Raw genomic sequence first — 11,983 nt, 5'->3', positions numbered from 1 at the left:
TCATTATTAACAATATTAATAAAGTAGAAATCAGTAAAAAAGGTCATACCTTCTGAAAGTCATAAAATGGTGTATTAGCAAAGGCCAGCTGATGTAGCTTTCTGCTTTGGTAACCTGGAGACTGGCTCGTGACTATAGCCTGGCGTTTTCAGACAGGAGGAGTCTGATTGTGCACAAGACTAAGGTAGACATCAGAACACCGACTGATTAATTCCAGCAAGAATGATAATTAGTCATAATGGCCATCAGAATGGCCACACAACTCATAAATGCTGTGGTTTGTATAACAGATGCATAATCTTCTTGCATTCAAGCTACATGTGAAGCCAAGAAATAGTTAAAAGTCCCTTTATTGATTTGCTCTGATACTTCACAAAGACCTTAAATATTTTAAATCTGTTCCTTCAACCCCTTTTCTACATGGGAATCAGAAGTTTGCTTGGAGAGCATGGAAGCAGAACAGTGGGAGCTAAATATCTCTAGTGTTTAGAGATGATATGCATAGGTTAATATATCAATTTGGTGATAGATACGGCGTTGCTGAGGAGACTAAGATTGTTGGAATTGGGTTAACTGCAGGGCCTTATTTCCTTTCTCCATACTTATACTTGAAAAAACCTTGGTAATGAGATCAGAAATAGGTAAAGACACCTGCAATATGTCGGCCCAGCCTGCTGCTTCTTTAGACAGTGCTTCATGGTAGCCATCACCATTTCCTCCTATTCTCTGTTCTTCAGCTGACCCCTACTATTAACATTTCTTTTTTTTACACTTGCTAATACATTTTATCTGTTTATTGTCAAGTATGACTGGTTATGGACCATTTCTCTATTGGGAGACTTGGTATTTCATGCTGATTTCACAGTTTAACTCTTAGAAGGCAATCCACTTTCCTCATTTTGGAGGGTTTTCTTTTCTTCTTTTTTTTTTTTTTTTTTTTGTTTGTTTTTTGAGGGTGGCTGTGGGCCACACTATAGTTTTAAAGTTTGTGAAAAAAAAAGCTATTGTATATTTAGTGTCTTACTCTGTATTAAATGCTCTACAAGTCATTTTTCATATGGTGCACAGTTCATGCTCCAAAAGCATTACAAGTTGATATATATCTCACTTTAAAGGTGAGCAAATTGACATAAAGAGATTAAAATAAGTCTCACAGCTCGTAAGTAGTGAAATCAGTATTTTAATCCATACTTGTCTGCATCCAAAGCTCTTTTTTTTTTTTTCAGTACTATTGTTTCTTAAGAAAATATCTTCAGTACTTGAATACTTTTCTTTTGAAACTTCTAACACTAAAAATAGTATTAGTCAACAAAGGTTAGAGGCATCTCTTTTGGTAATACATTTTTAATTTAAAAATCATTGATGTATATGAAAAAAGTAGTGTTGTATTTAATTAATACTTTCTTGCCTCCTGTCATACTGTCATAATGGATGATTCTGTAAACACTCTTTGTTGAACAAAACTTATAGCTTTTTCAAGGTCATTAAAAATTTAAAGTCTGTATAATCTATGTAGAACTCCTAATGAAAGGAAAAGGAACTCTCTATTTAGCTGAAAATATCCACTACATATTTTAACCTATGATAATATTCTCAATCAGACAAAAAAATGTTTAAAATTTTTTCAGTTATCTAAGTGCATTGTCATATAGGCATTAGCTCATCAAAACAAAATCCTGGTTTTTTCCACTCTTTTACTTCGGTATCTAAGGAGCACACAAGTCTAAGAAGCCACATCTTAATCTTTTATAGAATTGTGGAAATAAAATTGAAATAACTTTATATTCTCACGTCTTTTACTACTTTGCAAATTTGATGTTAGAACTAAATGCCTAAATTGGGTGATTTAGAAGGTGAGGGAAGAAAAATTCTCAAATGTTTCAAAATTAACAGTGAGTGTAAAATTCATTTGATTCTAAATTAAGCTTTAAACAAATATCAAACTTTTTATCATGTGGTCTGAGGTTTATGAATAACTGATGTATCTATATTTCACAATAATCTCGCTTTTAATAAAATGTAAATATGTTATAATGGCATGCATTCATTTATTTTGTTTACTTTTTGATGAAATAAATTTTAGTCCTTTTTTTTTCACTGCCAACATTATTTGCTATTCATAGATGTTCTGTCTTCAGTAAGGTCTATCAAAGTGTAAAGCTAGATGACTATTTTTCTTTCCTTTAAAATGGAATGGTCTTTCATTATGCAGTATTCTTAGGTGAATTCTCTTGTTTAAGAAGCCAGAATACAAGAGAGTGCTATATTAGTGTATTATTCTCACAACAAACAAGCACTGTTCTGTTGCTACCTGCTTGGCCATTGTTTCTGATTGTGTGCTTTGCAGTGGTATTTGGATAGTTTCCTGCTCTCTGCCAGCACAAAAAGGCATTTCTGTTACAATGGCCCCTAACCACACAATGACGGCATTAAGGATTTATGTGGAGGTTTCATTATTTTCTCCTCTTTTGTTCCTTCCAGGATGTCTTCCAAGCGACCAGCCTCTCCGTATGGGGAAGCAGATGGAGAGGTAGCCATGGTGACAAGCAGACAGAAAGTGGAAGAAGAGGAGAGTGACGGGCTCCCAGCCTTTCACCTTCCCTTGCATGTGAGTTTTCCCAACAAGCCTCACTCTGAGGAATTTCAGCCAGTTTCTCTGCTGACGCAAGAGACTTGTGGCCATAGGACTCCCACTTCTCAGCACAATACAATGGTAGGTTTCTCATGGTCTATTGTGCCTACACTCACTTTTTGACCAGTCTAGTCTTCTAATAGTTTGGCTTCAGTCCTTTGCTTATAATCATCTACTTAACAGCCATACACAAGATAACACTCCTAACATCTTAGAATTCTTTATAAGTAGATTGATTCCAGTAGGGAGGATAAGATAGGCTATATTTTTTGTTTGTTTCTTTTTTTTGTTTTTCACTAATTCTGCTTTTGAGACACCGATTTAATTAGAGGGGAAAAAACCATGTAAATGTAAGAATAATGTTAAAATAAAGTAACACATTTAAAATTAGCAGGCGAGATAGATTTCATTCTATTTCTAATAAAATGTTTTTTCCAGATAGAGTTACAACGTAGTTTGAACATTTCAACCACAATAAATCAGTGTTTTTCAATTTTTTTGCTTTGCTCAGATTGAATTCCAATGTTCCTTATAGTACTGGGAATTTTAGAGAAGAATATATTTCATAGACACTGTAATTTTCTAATGGGACCACAGTATTTTCTAGTCCCCTTCATGCTGTTGTTTGGATAATTCAGTAATTCCCTGGTGCATCCTTTTCCAGAATTTGAAACTCAGGATAATTTTTCTGGCCCCTCATTCTGGGGTTTGGATCACTGGGAAACTGTGGTTTCATAGATAAGAAGAAAGAAGACAGCAAAGCACCTTGGCTGAAGCTTAAACAGTAGACGTACACAAATAAGGCTTTTAGGGCAGTCTTAGGAACTTAATTACGTAGAATCAGCATGTCGGCAAGGTGACAGGGCACTTAGCTGCCGGTAAAGCTACCCTGGCCTTTTCAACGTGGCTGCTTTGATGGATGTCACATTTTTGTGACCTCTCCTCCTCTTTAACTTCAGGAATACCCTTCATTTGAACTGGTTTACACAAACAAACATGTTTCATCACACATTTTCATACCTTTAAAGACAGCTCTGTTTCTGTTAAATGCCTTTTTATGGCTTTCTTTAGGAAATGATTATATATGATAAATGTGTTTTATACATAATACGCCCACTTGTTTATGTTATTACATTACTATATGTGGAGTCAAATCAACAAGAAGAACCAGATGTCTTCTAATAGCTGTGAAATAGATACTGTTCTTTGATAGCCACATTAGATTTAAACACTCTCATTCAACATTTTAAGCCTTATAGGTAAAAATTTCTCTGGGTAATTGACTCTGTGCAAGATTTTTCCACCAAGAATAATGGATTAACTGACACTTATGTAGCATGTATATTGATGTGGTGCTTTAACCACATTACATATATTAACTCATTTAATTTTCACAATAATTCAATGAGGTATTGTTATTAATCCCATTTTACAGAAGAGGAAACTGAGGCACAGAGAGGTTAAATACCTTGCTCCAGATCACAGCTAGGAAGTGGGAGAACCGGGGTTTTACCTAAGCAGTCTGGTTTTGGAGTCCATGCTTATAAACATTATAAGCTCTTTACAAGAGCACAGGCGTATTTAATTTTCTGATGATTTCTTATTTGGCAAGTTAAATCATACTATCCATAATTTCTCCCTTCTTTCTCTACTATGAGTTCATGTTAGTTATGTGCAATTATCTAATTTTTTGGCCTCCTCTCCGAAAAGGTTAAACTAGGAAAAGAAAGGGGAAAATGGAAGTACACAGTTCAATAGGGTAAGGATGTCGGCCTCTCCACTTGATATTTCATCACTGCTAATGCCTTTGCCCTCTCAGTATTTTGATCATTGCCTTGTCTCAGGGTGTACCCTATTGAGAGTGCTTCTCAGTTTGGTTTTTGTGTGATGCTGTTATAAACATAAACACCCAAATTTGAAGAAGTGGATATAAATAGTTATGACTAGAAGAAAACCACAAAGATAAAGGGGAGACTATTTTAAGTATACTCGAGGGTAAGTATAAGAAAGTATATTGAATTACATACTGTAGTTGGCATGAAGGGATGCTGTGATGCAGGATATTAGTGAAAATGAAACCATTCAGTTTGTAATGGAGTGTTCAGTTCAGCTAAATAAAAACTATGAACTGCCTACTTTGTACCAAGGTTTTTTGTTGAGTACTATGGAAATAGATTTGAATGAGACACAACTCCTTTCCTCAAGCAACTTCACCTAGAGCAGAAATTCTTAACCAGGGTGTACGGATAACCTAAAAATGAATGGAGAATTCTGTATGTGCACATGTGTGAGTAAGAATATGGCTTTCATCAGATTTGTAAGTAGATTTTAACCCAAAATCTGTTAACCCAAGATCTTTTAAGTAGATTTTTAAGCAGATTTTTAACCCAAAAAGGTTAAGATCGACTCTTCTGGAAGTCAATATAGTTTGGATACAAATGATTTAACTTAGTTTTAGTGGCCATCAGCACTAATGTTTTTTCTCTTCTTATATGCCTAATTTGTTTCTAAATTTTCTTCTGCCTCAAATGTTTCTTGATTCCCCCAGCTTTTCATCTCTTTAGTAAACAGTTGGAAGAGTCTCTTGTACGATCTCAAATTTTCAGCCTCTTCTCTTTCCAGTATTTTTTCATCTTCCACTAGACTTGCATGCCTGAGAAATGAGTTGAATTATTTATCCCACTTTGGAAACTAATGTGTCCTTGTTGCTTACAGGATTTAGTGTAGAGCTCTGTGTAGACTAGTACCAAACTATGGCTTTAGTCTCCTCTCCTGCCACATCCTGCCATGGACCCAGTGTTCCAGTCATGCCAAGCTTTTGATATGTATTCATAAACATACCAAGTGACCTCAAATGACACAGCTTTATTCTTTCTACTAGAAAACCTCTCTGGTTTTATATCTTACCTTCCTGGTGAATTGTGTATCTCCCACAAGACTGAGTTCAGAAATTGCTTCTTCTTAGATGCTTTCACTGACCTCCGAGGCAGAATGGTTGCTGCATTATTCTTTTATCCATGACAATTGTTTATATCTTTTCTTATGGTCTGAAATATATATATATATATATATATATATATATATATATATATATATTTTATGATTACTGATTAAATGACAGAGTTTATATGGATGATTAAATATATGTTTTGGGCAAAGTTGTTAAGATACTATTCATGGTAAATATGCTGATTTTTCTAGAAATTTTAGAACTAAAAAAGAATCTACTAATGTAGTATATTCAGAAAACAGAAAGTATGTCATAATAGTTATGATATATTCAGCTGTTAAGCTGATTAAGATATATTTTACCCAATTATCAAAATGATTGAATATATTTATAGAATTGTTATACAACACAAATACTTTATTTTTTTCTGGATACTAGGCCATTGTCATACGCGCATAGCAGGTCCTTTTATTTCAGTAGGAAAATACATTCTCTATTTTTTCGTATTCAGTATCCTTGAAAACAGAGAGAATGTTGCATGGTCTTTATATCATAGAGTTCAATTTAAGGGAAAAAAAAACACTGGTTTCCAGATTTCATTGCCGATTTCTCTGACATTCATGCTCCATTCTTGAATTAAAAAGAAAGATATTGAGAGGTCTACATTTTTTATTGCCCACATAGTTTAGAAACAAAGTAAAACTGATAAATAATCCCTGTAATGATGGCTTGAAGTTATAGAGATCCTTTTATAAAAAATTTAAGTTGGAAAATATTTCCTGAGGTAAAGTTCTGTATACTTCATGACAGTTGCCATATAAAGACTTTAAGGACTTAGGGTCCTGTCTTCATATTCAGGGTATTAAAGAGTTAACATTTGGAATTGGGTCAGAGAAGGATGCAATTCTTCCTTTCTGAAGTTGTGTTTGTTAACCTTAATATTTTGTATAAGCTAAGTGCCTAAATAAGAGATACTCTCAAACAGCTATAACTGATGTGAATACTATGAGTCCTTCTATTCTGGAAAGTTTTTACTCACTATTCAAAGTACACTACAGATGAACTGTACTAAGCAACTTTATATATATATATATATATATATATATATATATATATATATATGTATATATAGGCATATATATACATATATGTATGTTCTGTAAGATTTCCAATCCATATAAGTTTGAGGCACAGATATTTGTGTGTATGTAAAAGACTGTTGGTTCCTTCTATGAAGCTCTCATAATCTTGCAAAACAATTAATAGCAAATTTTGATACTCATGTTATCTCCAAAACGCTAAAAGGCAAGGTTGGCAAGTTTAATTGTGACATGAATGGAAAGGCAGTCCGGAGGTTTGTTTTTATTGAAGGTCAGATATACTCTTCTCTCCACCCTACCCCCACCTTTTTAAAATATGGGTTCAGAGGCTTTCACTTCAGTTTCAGAGACAAGCAAGAATCACCATAATTTCTGGTTCATTTTTAGTAATAGTTCTAACACAGGTGGATTTATTTCATGATGTAAAGAACTATCCAGAATATGTCCTCATGTCAATCAAAATGATTATTTATGAGCACCGGAAGGGAATAGAGTCTGAGAAGAATCAAGTAGAGCATTAGAGGCAGCCAGGGGAACTCGATGGTGGCCATTTTGGTGCTCATTTTCTATTTGGTTGCAAACTACTTCCGTTGGATAGATTGTTGTTCGAGTGTCAAATGTGATGTGAAATGAAAGTCTTGCCACCTGTGATTGCTGAATTATCAGTTGCCCTTTTTTCTTTTCACAAAATGTCTATTCTTATCTCAACCAAACTTTCTTTTGACTCCTTAAGTTCTTCCTGAGTTGAGTGAAGTTTGTATAACTGTAGAGTGGCTGCGTCCCACAATTGATTTAAAAACTACAAATATTTATTTTAACAATACAATATTTTATTAAAAAATAATTGGAGTTGCCCATTCTACAGATAGCTGAATTTAATGTGAAACAGAATGTAAAGAACTATCCAAAACATGTCCTCATGTCAATCAACATGAGTACTATGCTAGTGTGTAATTTTTTAACATTTAAATATCTATTTGATTTGGAAATATGATTTGATAATATATTTTAGTATTTCATTTATTTTTTATGTTGATAATATTTTCCTGGAATTGTCAAAGAACTCTGGGTATAATGTATGGAGTTTAACAATACCCTTGATGTACCTTAATGTGTTTAAACATTTCAGGGACACTAGTTATCATAAAGCAAAATATAATGTAAGTTAGTTTCTTCCTTGAAGTTCATCAAAAGGAGAAAAAAGTGTTTTCTTAAGGTGATAGTCTATAGAAGTTGAACATGTAGCTGAGAACCAAGTATAACATTATAGCAAGCTTCCAACATATGAAATGCGAACTTAAACACTGAAAGAATTCATTCAGTGCACACAACACAGAGAGGCTTTTACTTGCTGAGGCTCACTGTTAACTTCGGATTCTTTATTTACCCAAAATAATTTTAATTGCTATATTATAGCTGTGTCTTGAAATACCCTTTATATATATTTTGCTTACAATCTAACGGTCGTTAGTAATGTATTTTTGATGTGTGACTAGAATAATGTTATGTGTGAAGTACTATTCAGAAAACTTAAGAAGGAAAAGAGAAAATGCATGTGTTATTTAAAAATAAGTCACAGAATAGGGCCTTAATTATGGTATGGTAAAGATTCCTATTTTTATATGGTGGTTTTTATAAGCTTTTAAATTTCTTGTTACCTTTGTACATCAAACTTAGCATTAGTTTTTGTGATGGTATAATGCGTATTGTTGTTAATACCAGTGTGGTTATTGTGCCAGTTCTAATAATGAGAATTTCATTGTTTAGGGAGAGCAGTCTCCTCCACTCTAGACAAAAGTGTAATTACTTTTGAACGATGTGGAATGTGCTCAATTTAATAGCATGGAGAATAGATTCAGAAAGATTCAGATAACGTAAGCTTGGAAGCCATATGTGCAGTGTGGCAGTATAAAGTCATGATAGTAGGCAGTATAATTCTACACACACATCCTGGATTTCACACGCTTTATCTATAAACTGTTGTTTTCTGTAAGAGATAGGCTTGCTTATCTGAACAAGGCCAATCCCACTGAAAGGAGGTGAAAATGGTGACAAATTTGTATTTGTTTTTTTTATGGTAAATTGATGTTTATCATACAATGAAATTACATTGTTACAAACATTATTCTGTAAATGTTGTCAGAAAATACCACATGAAGCTGTTTATCTAGATATAATTCCAGGCTTGTGTTTGAATGTAAGTGGTTCAATCTTTTTACTTGCATTGTTTCTGAAAATTACCCCCAGGGCTAACAGGCATGAGGACATGTGAAAAACAATCAGTTGGGGTCCAACAAAGCCATTGGATAAGTTGTGCAATAGATAGTTGTGTCCCGGTGCCATACAATTCCATTCTATCTGGTTGGGGGAGGATCTAATATCAAGTTGAAAAAATTGATTCATATTATGTCCACAGGATTCGAAGTTTAGTTGAAAGTTAAGTGGGTCTTGAGTAATTAATGAATTACTCTCACATAAAAACATAGCTTTATATGGGAGGTGCAAGACAGTTCAGGACACTAATGAGGGTCTACTGTTAGTATCCCGACATAGTGCTATGCAGTGACAGGGGAATCGATAAGAACTTCTAATGCTGTGGTAATGGGGGAGCATGTGTTTGCTTAAGAAGACTTAGCCTAATGACATGTAATTGTTTTCATTTAATAGGGAGTGTTGTGAAAAAATTCCACTCAAAAACTTACAATGAATACCTATCAGCAGAGATACAGAAATAAGAACTAGTCTCTTCCCTTTTGTAGCTTTTTATGAGGTGTGATAAAAAAAATACAGTGAATGTTCAAAATTTGAAAAAACAAATTACACTAAAAGACACATTGCCATTAATCCCCCTCAAAATACTCCCTCTCGCTTCAAACACACTACCCCATCGTTCTTGCCACTTTCTGAAGCAGTTCTGGAAAACCTCTTTCATGAGTGTCTTTATTTTATCCTCCATCATGAGAACTCTCCATATCTGACATTGCTTCTGCCACGGCAATTTCTGTCAAATAAAAACATGGTGTATCGTCATCCACTTTATTCACCGGATCTGGCACCATGTGACTTCTGACTCTTCCGCAGAATCAAAATGACCATGAAAGGAAAATGTTTTGAATTGATTAAGGACAATGACAGCGCAACTAAAGACACTCATGAAAGAGGACTTCCAGAACTGCTTCAGAAAGTGGCAAGGAGGATGGCATAAGTTCAAAGCAAGGGGGAGAATATTGAGGGGGATTAGTGGCAATGTGTCTTTTACTGTAATTTTTTTTTTGGGGGGGAGGTCAGGTAAGCACAAAAATCACTATAATGTTAGTAGAAACTTCATACAACCTAACACGTGCTAAGGAGATTCACAGTTGAAAGATATCTCATTTGTGGGGATCAAAAATAGATTTATTTGAAATTGTTTCCACACACTAAAAATTACTAGATGCCAAAATATTAAAAAAAATATACATGCTGGATCAGTTATCACTAATACAAGGTCTTTAATGTACAGTATAGTTTGTTTTTGCCATAACGTATGGTCCCAAAAGAAATAAGAAAGAAAAAAAGTTAAAACAATACTGAAGATAAATTATACTGTAAAGTTCTTAATATAAAACATGGGGAAGTTAGTAAAGTATGTTCCTCATATAAATAGGAATAAAAACAACAATTTTAGTTATTTGAGTTTTAAGTATTTTTTTTTTTTCTTTTTCTCGGTGACCACCTTGAATGAAGTGGAAAGAATGATGAAATAGTTGGCTAGGATATTGGAAATAGGGACACTACAGCAGTGCTGGAAACTTACTTGAATGATGTTCCAGATTTTGTGGGAATGGATGTGTTCATCTTTATCTCATTTGTTATTCTAGGACCTGCATAATAGGATCATTTGTATTTGGATGTCAAAAAAATGAAAAGCCTGGGAACCAACCTTCGTTCTGTATCTTTGATGTTTTGTTTTCAGTTCTTCATTTTCTTCCTTTGATTCGTTTCCTCCTTTGCTCCTCTTCTTCCTCTCTCTTTCAATTTCCCTCTATCAGGAAACATTTTTAATGGGTCCTCTTGTGGATCTCAATGGAGCCATTATCAAGAAGGAAGACAGGGTAGGAGAATCAGCACCATTGTGCTCTGATATATACTTCCTTCTTATTTACATATATTGCCTCTTGGGGATTTGCCAAACCTTCCTGCAGTCAGCCTAGGTTTCTCCTACTGTATGTGATTAATAGGTCAATTGATTCTGTGATAAAGTTTTCACTGATTTTTAGTGAACAGGGACAGGGTAATGAATTCTTCACAAAACTGCCTGGTATATTTCTTCAATTTATTCAGATTATATCCCTTTACTTTTATAAGCCAATGTTCGTAGTAAATGATCATTTTATTTTTAATTCCCTTATTTGGGAAAAAAAACAACAAACGAAAAATAAAGACACCTTAGAATTCTATGTTGGTTTCCAAATTATTTTTTTGAAATTGTACTTATCAGTGAACCCAAATGTCTGGAATCTAGTGCTTTAGTGACTTCCTGTGCTCTCTATGTGCCTGTACTGGCTTCCATTTTAATTTTTTTGAAAACCACTGTCAGTATTTTCAATCAATTCTTGACTGTTTCTTTAATTTAGTTGATTTTTTTTGTCTTCATATTTCTTTCCTAATTTGAAGTTTTATAGAGATTGATAAAAGTAAAAAATAGAAAATAGACATCATTTTCACAACTGGAAAGTAATTATGCTGTTAGTGTCACTGTATTAACGTAATATGAGTGATAATAGCAATGTGTTTGTCATTATTTCTTAGTTTTTTACTTGCCAAGAACAGTCACTAAGGGAATCCAGAATTAGGAATTTTACAGTGTTGGTGCCTGAATTCTAGTAATTGGAATGAAGTCTACAAGACTCAGTAACCCAATTGCCAATGAGACCTCAAAATATTTCAAATAATACTTACATCATACTTCCTCTTGTCTGTATCAGTTAGATACAACTATCCACTGTATCTATAAAGGGAAAATGATCTTTTTACAGCAGTCTCTTAAAACGCACAACCATTTAGCTGTAAATGTGGATCTTAAAGTGAAGTCATAAAAATAATGTAAGGAACTATTTTCGCTGTAATTTCTTTTTCTCACTTAGTTTGTCAATTAGTCTCATACAGCTTTCTCTTTTAAAAGTGTAGACAAAGACAGATACCTGGATTGTGGTGGGGGGAGGGTAAGTTCAAAAAATAGAAAAAGAATTCTATAGGATAGAAAAATCTAATAGGAAGATTGGAAGCACTGTCAATAGAAATACTTCCCTAATAAATGAC

At 33.8% G+C, this 11,983-nt stretch overlaps 1 protein-coding gene across 21 annotated transcripts in view; it reads left to right on the top strand.

The window, feature by feature from the left end:
- Nucleotides 1-11,983, top strand: part of SOX5 (SRY-box transcription factor 5) — a 946,176-nt gene that overhangs the window by 606,639 nt on the left and 327,554 nt on the right. For 15 of the 21 annotated variants that reach the window (XM_088798391.1, XM_088798399.1, XM_088798419.1 and 12 more), the window contains one exon: nt 2,482-2,713. In XM_088798391.1, the coding sequence (XP_088654517.1) occupies nt 2,482-2,713 (232 nt within the window). The remainder of the gene's footprint in view (nt 1-2,481; nt 2,714-11,983) is intronic. The other 6 variants (XM_088798421.1, XM_088798422.1, XM_088798435.1 and 3 more) reach the window with 1 other exon arrangement.

This window comes from Rhinolophus sinicus, chromosome 1, assembly GCF_057876585.1.
Source record: "Rhinolophus sinicus isolate RSI-liver-muscle chromosome 1, RSI-T2T, whole genome shotgun sequence".
Classification (NCBI taxonomy): domain Eukaryota; kingdom Metazoa; phylum Chordata; class Mammalia; order Chiroptera; family Rhinolophidae; genus Rhinolophus; species Rhinolophus sinicus.
Note: the sequence above shows the minus strand (reverse complement) of the source record. Positions and strands in the feature narration are given on the sequence as shown.